Source organism: Cheilinus undulatus, linkage group 18 (genome assembly GCF_018320785.1).
Source record: "Cheilinus undulatus linkage group 18, ASM1832078v1, whole genome shotgun sequence".
Lineage (NCBI taxonomy): Eukaryota > Metazoa > Chordata > Actinopteri > Labriformes > Labridae > Cheilinus > Cheilinus undulatus.
Window position 1 is genome coordinate 15,423,461 of NC_054882.1, and position 16,724 is coordinate 15,440,184.

General features: G+C 41.6%; 1 protein-coding gene across 2 annotated transcripts in view; it reads left to right on the forward strand.

Moving 5' to 3' along the window:
- Positions 1–16,724, forward strand: part of fermt2 (FERM domain containing kindlin 2) — a 64,374-nt gene that overhangs the window by 9,310 nt on the left and 38,340 nt on the right. For both annotated transcript variants that reach the window (XM_041812452.1, XM_041812453.1), the window contains exon 3: positions 14,242–14,475. In XM_041812452.1, coding sequence (XP_041668386.1) covers positions 14,242–14,475 — 234 coding nt within the window. The remainder of the gene's footprint in view (positions 1–14,241; positions 14,476–16,724) is intronic.

Consider the following 16,724-nt stretch of genomic DNA (forward strand, 5'->3'; position numbering starts at 1 on the left):
CATGTTTCAGGTATTTCTCCATGGGTCATGAGTTTCATTGATCGGAGCTATGAAGCCATCCTAGATGTTGAGCATTACAAAGTGAGAATTGGCCTGGCAGCCTCTGTGATCGTCCAGCTGGCTAATCTCTCTGACAGGAAGTAGTTAGTCTAAGTAGGGGTCCTGCCCATGCCAGAGCTTTCCTGTTTCACTTGCAAGATGCTGCAGTGATTGTGTCTTGCCGTACTCCCATATAGACCTACATATGCTTCGCTCATAGATGTAATAGTTTACCTCAGCAGCCCATACAAATTATTGCATGGGAAAGGTTAAAGCTTTAAAACCTAAATTCAGCACTTTTTCTCCTTTCAGTTTTCTGTTTGGCTTTGCAGCAAGTGTGTCAAATTTAAAAAGTGATTCTATGGATGCAAAAATATCCTCAGTATGATAAATCTATGTGATTAGGAAGAACCCATTTCTTTGAATCTGTACCATGCTGCCCAACTAACAACAAATCTTGACTTTTGCAAGTTTCAGTGACAGAAAACTTTCAGCTTTTAAATGCCTCTCGTATCACATGATGCATTAAACTCTAATAGAATTCAGGACAAGTATTTCAAATTAAATAACACGGGATAATCAAATTGTAATATTTGAAATGCCGTTTTTTTCTCCTCTTTGACCAGTACCACAGAGGGACTGCTGCGCTTGTTAAGCATGATTCAATTACTCCTGTTTGGCATCTTAAACATGCAGTGGAACGAACGCTCACGGCTCCTCTGGGAATCTGATGCTTGTTGCTTTTTGTCCCTCTCTGCTTCCTGTAGTTGCGGGCAGCGCGGTAGATCCAGTAGCAGGAAATGTTAGAGCAGCACATTGTTGTTGTAACACCACACACCTGTAGGTCATGGAGTAAACTGATCTGGAGTTTTTAGAGGAGGTTCACAGCACACATTTCATTCATTTAAAGACGTCCACGCCTCCCCGCTCCGCTCTCTCTGAGCTCTCCCTTTTTAGAGGGGGAAATGAAAAAGAGGTGTTTGATTTCATAACGGAGGAATGAGGCTTTATAAGGGCAGTTTTAAATAGCTCCGCTTAGGAATCTGAGTTTTATGAGTAGACATACCAGCTATTTTAATGCTGTAACTTTGATCACACTCTATACATTTCAGAGCCATCACTTAAAGTTAATAACTCCTACAAATGATGTATGACAATCCTGTGTTAGTCAATGTATGGCCAGTTATCGGTTTTACCACCTACAACATGTGTATACATACCAGGATTGGCCAGTTTCAATGTCCGTCATCAGGCTGGTCCATCTTGCAAAGAACCAATCTGAAACAATTGTGCCAGGTCAATCAGTGTCATTTGAGGAGAACAAGTTGTTAACTATGGATGGAGTTTAGTTGCCAGTAGCAACAGCTGCTGGCTGTGTAGAAATTAGCATAGATGTAGCTATAGCAAACTGGCAGTTTTATCAGAAATGGACCACATTTCTTTACAAAAAGAAGAGCAAAGAACAGCTCTGAAAGCTTTTCATGGTGGAATGGTTTCACTCTTCTCCCGACCTGCTTCAGTATGAGTTTCTGATAGTTTTGTGCAGAGTTTAGTTGTACCATAAGCCAAGACCAATGACTGCTGGTGTAGCGATTAGCAGAGATGTAGCTACAGCAGCATTTTTGATTATATCTGGACATCATTTTTTTAATAAGAGGATCAAAGAACCACACTGAAACCCTTTCCTGTGTCCTGACCGGCCTCAACATGCGTCTTATCCACCTACTAGCTCCACTGTTGGAGTAGCCTGCCTTCTGAGTTAATGTTACTTATCTGAGCTATGTATGATTGTGATGGACTAGAATGTTCATCTAATCACCGACCACAAATTTGTCCTGCTGTTTCCAAAAATTTTGTAAGGGAGGTTTCCTGGATGAATGTGAAATATATCCATGCAGTGAGTATATGGAATAGTCTATCTGGTGTGCCAGTTTATGTAAATACTGTATGTAGCGACACTTGGTTCATTCCTTGGGCGAAACTTGGTCAGACAAGCCAAAGTTTTCAGTTGCCTGACCTCATAGATACCTGGAAGGCAAAAAATTACTTGGAACAGTGGCAGGTACCTGGCTCTGCAGCACCGGCATTTTTGCTCTGTCTTTTCTAAACACAGTTTGTTTACATTTCCTGAAAACTGCAAAATCGAAGATGGAGCTGTCAAAAGATTAATGTTTTTGATCTGGATTAATCGTAACCTTTTTAGTGCATTTTAATGTTCCAATATTTCAGTGGAATCTGGGATTTTTATGGGAAGGGGTCTTTAAGGGTAATTGCCTTCCTGTATTGAGAAAGTCCTGCCTTTACAGGTAGATTGAAGATTATGGCATGGACTTAGACAGAAAATAGAAATTATGGACTGAAAAGGAAATAAGAGGACAGTTAACTCTCTGAGACACTGAGACGGTATAAAAACAAAAGTTAAATAACTTTTGAACCTTAAATCATAGCCACATACTTGTTTTTATCCTCTGAAAGCCATCCATTGTCCCATTCTAATGACGCTATCCAAGCCTTCTCGGATCTTAGAATGTTTTCTCATGAGCCTGAAACGTGGCTGACTTTTGAGGGTCTTTAAAAGATTAAATCACACCACTAACTTCCTTTCTTAAATGTCTTTTTATCCATTTTGTAATACATTTTTCGATTGTTCCTGTAGCTCTCAGCTGATGCTGTTGCTTTATTATCTGTTTGTACCCCGGAATGCATTGAGACTTGGCTGTTGCAACCAATGGCAGGCTGTTCCATTGTCATGTCCTGTCATCACAGTGCATGTGCACAGACTTAGGAACTGGAAGTGAGAGCCTGAATGGCAGAGAAAGAGACACAGAGGGGCCGTGATGTGTCCCTTAGAGTCACTGAAGACTGGAGCTGCTTTGAATAATGACTCAAATTCCCAATAGCACAAGGACTTTTTGTAAAAATGTGACTTTTTGAAGACTTTTTGGAGATGGGAGAACAAGTTTGAACATTTCTTTTGTCTTTACATTCTCATAACTTTTTTAAAATTCCAGTGAAATTACTGCAGCACACATATTCTTTAAAGCCCAGGCTGTCTTAAATAAAAAAGGATGTTTAGAGCTTGACACTGCACCACAGGGTTGATGTTTACAAGCTTTTTTAGACAAAAGTCCTGCACAACATGATGGTTTGAAAAACTGAGGGCTCAGGGGGTTAAAGAGCAGTGGTGGACTTATTTTAATCACAATTTTGAAAAATTAATTCACTTAATATGGATCTCAGTTAATCGCAATTAATGTGATTAATGATGATAGCACAAATTTAAAGTTTTTGCCACTTTGGACCCTTGTACAGCACCTTGGAAACTATTTAAATCACTTCAATCATTTTGCTGTGTTTGGATCAATAATTCTGCTGTTTGGGAATTGAAGGGCAAGAAATTAATTAGTTCCCATTACTTTACAACTGTTATGCTGTAATATTAGTAGGACAGTTGTTTTTTTTGTATAGTTAATATTGTAATTGATTTTAGGAGTAGAAGTCTGTTTAATGCTACTGTAACCTACAGGGACAGTGGAGCTTCTCCTACTTACTCCTCTCTTTGTTTTCTATCTCTGATGGAATACTCTAGAAGTTTAACCTGGCTTGTGTCCTCACCAAGCTATGACTCAAATCAAGAAGCATCATCAAGAAGTTAGAATTGTTATCACAGCATCTCTAGTATTCAGAAGTTTCACTTTCCAATCTAAATTCTCCTCAGGGTTTTTAAAGAAAAGCAGGTTTAGGAACATCAGTGGCGCAGCTTATCACAGTCCTAAGAGAAGGTCTGGTGGAAAGCATACGTGGATAGAAGGACGGATGAATACTGTCTATCTGCTCCATCGATCTTGGTCCTGGAGTTTCTTTTGTAATGTCATTATTCCACAAGGCCCCTGAACACCTAATTGTATCAAGCTGTGTCAGGGTGGAGCGGGAGTACCCCCGGTGTTTTGCTTTGTTTTGAAAATGACACAAATGGATATAAACTGTCCGTCTCTAAGGAGGTTTCCCCTAAAAGCCCTGCTGGCCTCTCCTAACGCGTCCACGCCAGCACTGTCGCTTTCTCCTCTGACTGAAACAGACTACAGGATGTTCCTTAATTTCCTCCTTAGATTTCAGACTCAGTGCATGCTGAGGCAGTGTCCTTTTTGTTTTTAACTGAGTCTGGTCATGCCAGGATCACTGCCTATGGACCTAAGTTTTTAGTCAAGCGAAGCTTTGCATCTTACAGGGTCCTACGTTAAGGTTTTTGCCTACTTGCCTTTGAGGGCAAGTGCTTCCCAAATCTACTTGCCCCATCTAAATTCCGACTTGCCCTCTCCAGGAGGTACTTTTTCTGGCTGTCAAGTGCATACATTTTGCTCACAACATACTTAGAACTAAAACCCATTGCCTGTCAACTGTGGAAAGCAAGACACTTCTTTCTTAAGAAACCTGTATTTATTAGCTAAGTGTTAGCCCACTAAAAATTATATTTAACTTGGTACAGATTAGTGCAATGTGAAAGCTGCACCAGGTTGTTTTCCGAAGAAATTCAAACTCAGGAATTTCATATTTACAATACTAATAAGGCAATAATAAAAACTCAGAAATATTTTTTTTTTGTAACTGATGAAACCAACTATTCTCAGAGGAAAATAAGGTCAACAAAACACTGACACGAGAGAGGTGGCAGGGTCTGCTACATATGCACCAAGTATAAGATGGTTTTCTTCTGTTTTTATTTGGCTTATTCATCATGAAACTGAAGAAATTTTGCTGACACGTGGAAACCAATTAAGATTTTTCTTGTTAAATTAAAAATTTCTTCCCCAAAACTACATAGTGCCCCTTTAAAGTGCTATTTCACAGTTCCACCCTGTAACTGTAACAGTTAGACCAGTGGTACTCAACCCCCTCAAAAGGGAGATGGGCCTCATAATGGTCTTTGCCCTGGGCCTCCAAATGACTAAAACCAGCCCTACCTCACACCTGCAGCTCTCCAGACACATCGTTTTACCCTGCCTCATTTTGGAGTTTTGGTTTTATATTTACCACCGGCAGACTGCCTCTGCTCTCTTCTTTACAAATGCTCCTCCGTCCAGCGCATCCAATGGTAATAATATATGGATTTAAAATAATAAATGTCTAAATTTGGAAGTTAAAGCCTGTCTTCTTTATGTGGGTAACAGATTTATTGATGTGACCTACCATGAATCTTTACTGATGACAGTGTTTACCTTCATAAAGGTTTTTAGTTAAAGTTTGTGCAGCTGTCTGCGCATCAACAGACACGCTCAGCCAATGGAGGCAGCAACACACTGCATCTGGCTACTCGGGGGCTCCTTAGTAACAGAAACAAGAGAGGAAAATAATAAGATTAATGAATAGAAAAGCTCAGTCGTGCTTGCCCGATTGGGCAAGTCCTTACAAGTTTTGCTTGCCCGTCGGCTTTTTGAAGTTGCCCTGGGCATTGGGGCAACTGTTAATGTTGGACCCTGATCTTATTTCTAGAAAGAAAAAGTTATCAGGACTTGATCTCCATCTGTGTTTAGAAAGAAGAAGAACAAAATTGCTGGCTTTGATCAATGTCTGCCAGAGTCCCCTGGCTCCTTTTAGGCTGGCCCTGACCTTAATGGATTTCTGTCCTAAGTGAGCCATGTATCACTGCCACGGGACACAACCTTTGTTTCTTATATCTGCAGACTTAATGGCGGCATTAGGAGTCCTTTTGTCTAAATGCTTTGTCAGGTTACTTTTGCAGCTTGAAAGTGTTCAGGCATTGGCTGCCAGCAGAGAAAAGGCTGTGCATTGCATATTTAATGCAGTGCACAGCCAGTGATGCACCAGCCAATACTGCAGGTCATTTATCAGTGATAAATGAACTGCAGCATTGATTATTGGCAGGAAGCTGATGGATAATAACTGACCGAAATAAACTAAGATAACCTTGTTCAAGTAAGGTTTAATGGAAAACTCTTGAGATTTTATTGAATTCCCTCTAATCAAATCATGGTCATTTTTTCTCTGGAAAGCTCAGATGCACTGGCAGTGTTTTACTGCTGTGTTTGCTAGTTGGCAAACCTGGGGATCTGCATCTGGATCAGTCAGCACCCAAATCGGAGAAAGAAAAAAAAAACACAAGACTAAACAATATATTTGTTAACCAATCAGATGTCTGCAGAAAGCAGCTAATAACAGCACTGAAGCACTTTGTAGGTAGAAATGCACTTTAACAGAGCCACAAACTACAACAGGTTTCTTCCTAGCACACAGTTGCATGCTAAGATTAGTTTATATGAATCAGCAGTGGATCCCTAGTGATGCGATTCAGGGTGGGACACAGTATTGAGACAATAGCTATTTCCTCTACTACAATTGCTTGTTAGTCTTAACATGACAGTCTGTCTGTAGTCATTCAAACAAAGATATTTAGTAATGAAAAAGAGAGTTTTTTGTATTACATTGCTGAGCAATACCCTCATCTCCTCTGTTCTTTCATTTCCTTCTTTTCTCTCTCCTCTCATGAAAATGAAGGAATAAGTGGAGATCAAGTCCAGACAGGCGAGGGTGAGTGCTAGCCCCAGTCAGGGCACCTCACCTTGAGCTCCGCTCCCTCAGTCCTTGATAAACTCTCTCCTTATTTTCACTTGTGTACTTTCTGCAGTTTCAGGTGTAATATCGGTGCTAGGAATAGCCTTGTTATGGTTGTAATTATGAGCAGTGTTAGGGAAGGTAGTATCTGTGCTCAGGCCTGGATGCGTTGAGCAGTCTGAGTACGGGCCAAAGTGAGTAGAGATTGGCCAGTGTGAGTGTGCTGTCACTGGGCAAAACACTGGTGAAGGAGGGTTCCCTCTTAACAACCCTGAAGTGAAGTTCTGGCTTCTTGCTGCTCATTGGCTAGCATGGTTGGCATGTGGAGGCGAATAGTAAGGACATAACTGGCTTTAGGGACTTCTTTGATGAGTGCAAACCTGTCTGTAGCACAAATATTTTGTGGTTACTTCTTCCACATTTCCTTCATTTACACGTTTTGCATCCTTTGAAGAAAACAGACATCATAACTTTATTTGAGCTTCTTTGACCGACCCTGAGCCTGACGTCAGGGAGAATAACTGCCACCTAAACATGGTGAATTGATTAGTTAGTATCTAAGTCACCAGCTCCAAGTGATCTAAATACAAATAAAGGTTTTAACTTTACAGGTGTCAGAGTTGGACACTGTGATGTGTTTCCAGTACTATACCAGTGCTGTAAAATTAATCTAATTCAAAACACAATGTCAGGCTGTGCAATTATTTTGCATTATGTAGTACTTTAAAGGTTTACAAATATGCCTGCAGAAAGGCTTTTAAGTTTGCAATAGTTTCACTATTGCACATTGTAGAAGGACATTTATTTTTTTTAAATAGAGAAACTTGTATTTTGAAGATTATTTTGAAAGCAGTACTGTAAAAACTTCAGGTTTAGTTTTTTATGCTGCTTAATATTTATATCTTTAGAGCTGAGAAATACTTCAAAGCTATCATTAGTCTTTACATTTTCCTTGATAAACAAGTAAACAGACCCATGATACCATTTATGTATAATATTGTAATTGCAAATCGCAGTAGTGTCAATTAACCACAAGTGCACAATATTACCAAATCTTGCACCACTATGCTACAAACCCTTTATGCTGTACCTTCTCTTCTCTCTTACCTTCATGCATTGCCAGCAGGACCTCTTTGTTTAGGCTGATCCATTAATCATTCATCACAAGTGCAGAAACGAGTTTATCTGCCTGTTTTCTGCCTCCCCTGTCACTAAAATAAGTGATAAAAGCTGTGTGATGCTGCCTCCATTGTCTTAAGAGTGAGTCATAGTATTGTTGCATTTGCTGTTTATTGTCAATCTTGTGCTGTGATCATGTGTGACTCACTATCTCATGTCCACCATGCAGATACTGTCATCACCTTTCACTATCAGGCTGGTTGTACACATTAGGTATCTGATGTTAATGCTATCCAGTCCGACTACACACGCAAAGGGGAGTGCCTAAAGGCCATTTACAGTAGATCTAATTTAAGGACGATTGCTTCCTGTACCTTCACTTGTCAGTAACAACCTTGAGCCTGTTGCAGAGGAGGAATAAATTTAAAAAGAGATGAGCTTGAGGAGGAGAAACAATGTTTATGTGTCAGAGAGAATCAAACTGGCAAACCTGCAGCTTTCTTTGTTGTGTATGAAAACAAGTTGTCGCCTCGCTCCACTGCCCCTGCGGCGTCAGCTACAAGTCACCAAGGAAACGGTGTGACCAGCCTTAGCCGGTTGTTATGCTTTTATCAGCTGATGGCACAAAATGACAAAGCTTTCTTTGGATGGCCTTGTTTTTCACCCACAGCTTACAGCAGGGCTCCCAGAGCTCATGATTACATTTTCAGAGAAGGGCTTTGGCTTGTATGTCCACTTTTAAATCAGCTCCATCAGTAACGCTACAGATGAGTGGGGGTTTGCTTTAGATGTCAGCTGACTGTCGTTGCTTTCCAGGTTAGAGCCAGGTCAATGCAATTCTTAAGTGTGTATGCAACTGAAGTCCAAAGCCTGGCATTAAACATAAGCTTAACAGGTAGACCTTTGACTCTCCCCTTCCTTGAGCTTGCCATGGCTCACTCCATCTCTAATCACTGTGTCCCCAGCTGAAAGCTCCTCCCTTGTCCTTTGCTCATCCTCCTCATCTCTCCTTCACTTCTCTCTCATCCTCTCCTCTATCGTCCTGTCCCTTCCCCCTCACGGATAGGCCTCCATAAACAAAACTGCCTCCTAATGTAAACACCAAAGACATATAGAGTAGGAGGGGCGGGATGGAGGGAGCAAAGTAAGAGTGATGGGAAGGGGGCACAAAATACACCGCCAATCCCAAAAATGTTGGGGCGCTGTGTAAAATATAAATAAAAACAGCATGCAATGATTTGCATTAACCCATATTTTATTCACAAAAGAACATAAACAACATATCACATGTTGAAACTGAGACATTTGACCATCTCATGAAAAATATTAGCTCTGTTTGAATTTGATGGCAACAACACATCTCAAAAAAGTAGGGACAGTACCATGTTTACCATTGTGTAGCATCTCATCCCATGCTTAAGTTTTGGTAGAGGAATGTTGTCCCATTCTTGTCTAATGTAGGATTCTAGCTGCTCATCAGTCCAGGGTCGTCTTTGCTGGATTTTTGCTTTTATGATGCTCCAAATGTTTTCTATTGGTGAAAGCTCTGGACTGTAGGCATACCAGTCCAGCACCCAGACTCTTCTACTGTGAAGCCATGCTGGTGTGATGGATGTGGTATGTTTTTTAACGTTGTCTTGCTGAAATAGTCAAGGTTTTCCCTGAAAGAGAAGTTGTCTGGATGGGGGCATATGTATATGATGCATATGAGCTATCTACTTTGCAGCATTGATAGTTTCTTTCCAGATGTGTAAGCTGCCCACGCCATAAGCACTAATGCAACCCCATACCATCAGAAATGCAGGCTTTAGAACCTTGCCAGGATAACAAGCTGGATGGTCCCTCTCCTCTTTAATCTGCAGGACTCAGTGTCTGTGGTTTCCAAAAAAGCATTTAAAATTTTGATTCATCTGGCCACAGAACAGTTTTCCATCTTTCATCAGTCCATTTTAAACAAGCTTTGGTCCAGAGAAGATGGCATTGTTTCTGCATCATGTTCACATACTGCATGATTTTTTCTCTACGTGATCCAGCCTACATGATTCCTACATGATTAGCCCATGCAGTGATTTCCAGTACAGAATCATGCCTGTTTTTAACGCAGTGGCCCCTGAGGACCCAAAGATCACCATTATCCAATACTGTCTTCCAGCCTTGCCCTTTCTGTAGAGATTTCTCCAGATTCTCTGAATCTTATGATGATTTTATGTACTGTAGATGGTGGGATATCCAAAGTCTTGGCAGTTCTACATTGAGGAACATTCCTCTGAAATTGCTTCGCGATTTTAAGACGTAGTTTTCCACAGATTGGTGAACCTCTGCAGATATTTACTGCTGAGAGACTCTGCCTCTCTTAAATGCTCCTTTTATTCCCAGTCATGTTACTGACTTGCTGCTAAATACCCTGATTAGCTGCAAAATGCTTCTCCAGCTATTTTTTCATTAGTACCACTTACTTTTCCAGCCATCTGATCAGTTTTGAATGAAATAAGGGTTTATGAGATTGAACAATCATTGCATTGTTTTTTTTTTGTTTTTTTGTTTTTTTTTACATTTTACACAGCATCCCAACTTTTTTGGCATTGGGGCTATAGTTTGCTGTATAATCCAAATTAAAGCCCTGAAAAGTGGGTGTATTTATCCTTGATTTTGTGACATTCTGAGGTCTTATTCTGTATAAATATAGAGCACTGTTCTTCACTGTTGTGTCTGGTTGAGTAAAGCAGAGGAAGTGGTCTTGGTGGAAACAGCCGTGGTGGCAGCGGTGAATGAAAATAATTCAGTTTGACAGAATTTATGGATTAATTTAGCTTGTTAAAGCGCACACACGTACAAACACACCAAGCTAATGTAGTTAATGGATGGATAAGAACACCCTGCCTTCTGCAAACCCCCCAAACCAACGTGCACTCACACCATCTCTGTATCATCTTTCACGTTCTGCAGAGGTCATAAAACATGGTTTTCCCATTCTGTTTCCCCTCCCCTTGTCTTTCAAGCCCTCCTTGTGTGTGCATACACATATACACACCCCCACACACATATCACTCTACTGCGGGACTGTGGGTCCACATTTAATGCACCCAATTACTTAGGCCCTCGCTCCTCTTGCTGCTGCCATTACGTCAGGCTTGGCAGGCTGTATTTTTAGCTTGGAGATGCCATTGGCCCTCTCTCCCTCCCTTTTCTATGGATTGAGTTACCACCTTGTTGCTGAAAGAACCAAATGGACGCCTACCCGAACTGCCCCCCGTCCAATCACAACACATCGAACCACTGCGTGACGACAAAAGCAAGCAGAAGGAAACACTACGGCCATTAAGGTCTCGATGGTGGGCGGGGACTAGAAAACAGTGGTGCAGCAGCCGAGGCATGCATTCAGGCTGCATGGTGGTCATGCATGCTGAGTAAGAGGACTTTTCTATAGATTGTGGTCTGAGGTGAGGATCTAAGTGCCAAACCTTAATGCTAGCTCTACTACATTGCTCCCAGGCACAAGAAATTACATGGTTTTAAGAGGAAAAACTGTGCACAGAGTTATGAAAATACATACAGGTCTATTTTCAATTTTCCCCTCCTTGATCCCTCTCATTATTTCTGTTGTTAATAGCTGCTGTCTACTTAAAAGGAGCTCTGAAGTGGCAATGAAGTTGTGCTGGCACAGCTGAAGCATCAGAACGGAGCGTTGACAGCTAGACCCCATGCTGCTGGAGAAACTCACAGAGGGTCCCAGAAAGAAAGGCTGGAATGTTTTGACTCAAGTGTTTCCCCCTGGAGTAAACAGTATAAAACCCAACAGCTTGACAAACAACCCCCTCCCCCAAACCAGTTCACACCGTCCCAGGCCTTCACATTCACATGCCAGAAGCACCTCTTCCAAAACTTTCCTCCAGAACTTTAATCACCGTTGTAATCTCTTCCTCATTCCAGTTTTCTTTACTCACATCAGAGCAGTCTTGTTTCCTGCTTCTTCTAAGCAGCCCGATCTGTTGTTTCACCTACTCACCCGCTAATCCCGATCATTCAGCCTTTAGATTGGGATCAGCAGGAGAGGGTCAACAATGCAAACGGGTGCCCCTATGTGAGGCTAAGGTCAGTGGAAACAAAAGCAGTGCATGGAAGTAGAAGGCCACTTAAGGTCTAGATTACCATGGCACTAAGCAGTTTGACAGATGGGGTTGGATGCAGGGAAGCATTCAGAAGAGTTAAGCTGCATTTATCATTCTTACTATAATCAGAATGAACAGGAATAATGTGCCAGCGTAAAACGTAATGTTGTAATTAAAAAATGCATTGCAAGCTGTGGACACAAAGTAGATGCATTTCTTGGGGCTCCAAATGCAATTCTTGTCTGTTGTAACACAAGGAAAAGCACTTGTAGCAGTTTTTATATTTTTTCCTCTTTTTAGTCAACCTGTTGGATCATCAAATATTGGTAGTAGTTATTAAGATCCTATATCAAGAAAAATAACCAGGCCTTTGCCTCATTAAGCACTTTAGTCATGCACATTTGCCTCTGGTGTCCCTTTAATTAGAGTGTTCTTAAAATTCTTCATCTTTTGGATTGTTTGTGAAATTTGACAAGGAGTTTGACATATTTTCCTGAGCTGTCTTACCTTAAGATGTTTGTGTTTCTCTCTTTTATCCTGTTTCTCATTTTAATATTTAATAAAGGATTGAAAAAAAGTATTTGACCACACCTGTTAACTTTTGAATTCAGGTGTGTCAATCAGACCTGTTGCCACAGGTGTATAAAATTTTCACCTAGCCATGCAGTCTCCATTTGCAAACATTTGTGATCCTAAATGGGTCGTTGTGAAGAGCTCAGTGACTTCAAGCATGGTAATGTGATGGATGCCCCGCACAGAGTCCTGACCTCAACCCCATCCAGCACAAACAGAGATTGCAAGCCAGGCTTTCTGATCCAACATCAGTGCCTGACCTCATAAATGCTCTACAGAATGAATTGACACAAATTCCCTCAGAAACACTCCAAAATCTTGTGGAAATCCTTCCAAGAAGAGTGGAGGCTGTTATAGCTGCAAGGGGGGCAACTCTACATGCATTTGAATTCAATGATTTGAGTTTAGTCCTTTAAAAACACTTTAAAGTTTAAGAAATGAGAATGAACAAAGAAGACTTCAGCCTACAAAGGTCTATTGGTCCTGCCTAAAACCCCATGCACTTAATTGTAAACAGGTTTGATGTTTGCAGCTGATAAAAGGTGAAATTTACAGCCAATACATCAATCATAAATACTGGCAAAAATGGTCAAATCTGCTGATATGTTAACTAACCTTTTGAGTTAATAATTGCCATTGCTGATGGCTAACATTTAGCTAAACTGAACCTTTGTGGTAGTGGGTCTTTAAAGTGAAAACCTTGTTTACATAATAAAACTGAAGTTTTATAAAGATGCATGACAGCGTTCTGGCTTATTAATGCTTGAGTCATGATGCTGCCTGACACGACAACCCTCTTTTCTTTATCTAGACCTTTTTGCAGACACAACTGTATATACTCTGAATCAGATCAGATTAAATGTGCTTCATTTGATTCCAGGATGACTTAGCAGACTTTTGCTGTGTCTGGACTCAGTGACTCTGAGAGGACAGGAGAGAGAGAGAGGCAGACGGAGTGAGACAGAGGATAGGCTGGAGAAGCGATGATGGGGTGTGTGGGTGGAGGAAATGAGACACCGCTTTGGGAAGTGCCTTCCTGGACTAATGCCGGAGTAATGACATCACTGCTTAGGAGGGACATCTTAAAGTATAATAGGCTAAAACACGCAACACATGGTGATGAACATAAAGCAACATATGTACAGAACAGGGACACAGGGACTGTAAATGAGTCCTTGAGCTCGGTGGCGATCTTTTAGGGGGGCATTCTATTGGTCTTTGAGTGTCCAAAATGTTGCCTCTTCCACCATGACATTTTAAAATGATTAGCAGCTTCCGCACCATCCTCATGCTGCTTGCATATAAACCAAAGTAAGGTGATTTGCAACAACAGCTGCTTTGAGTTCTCTTAAATCCCTGCGGTTTTCACCTTCCCCTTGAAGTCAGACACAAACACCATAAGACCTGTTGGTCCCCATTGTGCTGAGCCCCTGCCGAGTGAAAGCCTGGGAGCCAGGTGGGGTTTTTGGTGGCTTGTGCGTGCTTTAGAGGGATCACAGAATGACTTGTGAACAAAGAGGGAGGTATGAACCTGATATCCCTGCAGTGTCACACAAACAGCCATGTCTTTCACACACTCAGCCGTCTCCTCCCTCCTCACTTTGACTTCACCGCCCCCATGCAAACCCCTTTCACCCCTAATATGACCCTCTACCCTGGAGGGACGTTTTAGGTGAGCCCAGGTCAATACAGTGAGACTGAGACAAACTTAGCCTGTAGTTCTTTTTGCAAACCCTGCCATCAAAGAATGCCATCTAAACCTGCTGTTTTCTGTTTTGCATCTATGCATGTGTATCTAAAACTAACTGTAATCTTGTCCTTTTTTCTGTAGATGTAAAGAAGGACTGGTCGGACCATGCTCTATGGTGGGAGAAGAAGAAGACATGGCTGTTGAAAACCCACTGGACGTTGGACAAGTATGGCATCCAGGCCGACGCCAGGCTGCTTTTCACACCACAGCACAAGCTCCTGCGTCTACAGCTGCCCAACATGAAGCACATGAAGGTCAAGGTCAACTTCTCAGACCGCGTCTTCAAGGCTGTGTCAGACATCTGCAAAACTTTCAGTAAGTGGAAGAATTGACTTATTCAGAAGAAAGAATGCAGCTTTTTAAACTTGTGGAAAACAGGCTGAAAGCAGATGTGAGATTAGGTGTTACTGGTTGGTGAAGAGTTATGAGGAAGCCCAACTGAAGGTACCTACAAAAAAATTACCAGAAGTTCTCAATTCAGGCTGTCACTGACATCTTCATAACTGCATTGCATTGTGGGAGAAGGTACCCCTATTCACAGTGCTATTTAGGGGGGTGATTTTAACGCCTCTGTGACATTTTGCCTTCACTGTGAATGTCACAGAGGTGTTAAGGGGGGATGTCTCCCTAAGTAGAAACAGAAGCGTAAAAGAGCCATTCTTGTATCAGTTTGAATGTCTCAAAGTTTTGTTGTGAAGCTGTGGCATAAATAAAACGTGAAAACACCTTCTGATTGTCAGATAGGAGAGGAGAGGCAGGGTGTTTGTCAAAAAGATGCTGCAGAAACCTCGACTCGATCAAACCTTGACTTTGAGTCCAAGGGCTTTGAGGGGCGAATGCAGGTCAAGTCTAAAGTTTCATACGGGTGATGTAAGTCTGAGGTAGGGGTCAACAGAAAAAGTAGAAGGCCTATATTTAAAGATCAATCTCAGTCAATGGATTATTTTTTTCACCTAGGCCTACCGCTGACTCTGACAGGAAGTTAGCGTAAGACTATTTTCAATGTCCTCTGCATCAAACTTGGTAATCATGTCCTTCCTCTCACTTTGTTTTGAACCCTGTAAATTGTGTTTATCAAACATACTCTGAGCTCTGCAGCCGAAGTCACGTCTCCTTAGTTGTTGTACGACGTTAGCGCTGGAGTCATGTCCTTAAACCTGGGCTCCATCAGTCTCATAGGAATGTTTAGCAAACAGAGATTATCAATCCAGCTCAGACTTAAAATGCAAACCCACACCAAAGAAAAAAAATTATCACCATGTACAGATCTTAGACTCTCCTACTACCTTATTTCCCCTCTGCCATGTCTGATACTCCAAATTTAACTCTCCCCATGCTGCGACTCAGACACACTATCAATATCTTCCATCACCGGCACCACCCTGTGCTGTCATAGATGTAGAGGTCAAAAACTGAACCTCCTGTGACTTCTGACCTGCTAACGCCCACTTTTCCTCGCATCAGACCTTGCCCTTTGCCCTTTCTCTCAGTCACTGTCTCCAGTAGAGTTTGCAAGACCCTGACCAGTGTTAGTCCATCAGACAGTCTCGTAGCGCACCTGTTGTCTTTGTCACAGACTGTAAGGTTGTCTGTTGATTGAATTTGATACCACGTGTTTAATGTGTGGATGTGTTTCAGAAAAGCTTTCAAGTTTTAAAAACTACAACTGTGGTGAGCCAAAGAAAGTAAGAGAGTTTGCTTGCAGTTCTTTTGTAATTGAATAAAAAAATAACCCAAGAAAAGGCACCTAGGACTTCTGAATGTAGAATCAAGACAACCCTGCTGAAATGAACTCAGACAGCAGTATCAGGAGTCCACCAGCAGCTCCTGTTTTTATTGGCTTCTGCAGGAAGCACTATGTGTTCTCGTTGGACCTTTTCTGCCGAAGGCCACTGTTTGGAACAATTTAATGAAACAAAAAGAACAAATAGCATGTTGTATTGAATGTTAATATGTTAAGAGACTGTTTTTGAAAGGAGAGGCAGGCCTGTGGACCTTTTTTCTCAGCCAGGCCTTGTAAGGAATGTGTCTCCTGCCTCTGTACTAAATCTATTTTCTCTTCGCTCAAATTCAGGACAAATTGCTTTTGGCTGACATTGCATGTGCAAGGGTACTGCAAGATGTAGCACGGTAGCTCTAACTGGCCCCTTGGCGTGACTTGATCTATTGTTGTTTTTGTTTCACAGTGCGTTATTGCATGCAGAACTTTTTATGGGACACAGACAGCTGAAAGGTTTCACTGCAGCGACTATGGGATATGGCTGCTGACTTGTCGGACTTACAGCTGATCTGGCCTGGAAGCATTTAATTTTTTTATCATCAGGGCAGGTTTTACAATTTCCTGTGAATATTTTCTGCCGACTCGCTCAGCATAGAAATCAGAGGGGCCAGTGAGAGAGAGAGAGAGAGCCAACTGGCTTGAGATCTGGACAGCAGAAAGGGAGGGACGGAGATACTGAAGATTGATGGTAAAAGTCAATGGAGATTTTTTATTTCCTGCCTGCTAATGGCTCTGCTTCTTTTTTCTAATGCAAATTTATTTGGAGGATATTATGCTCTGGAGT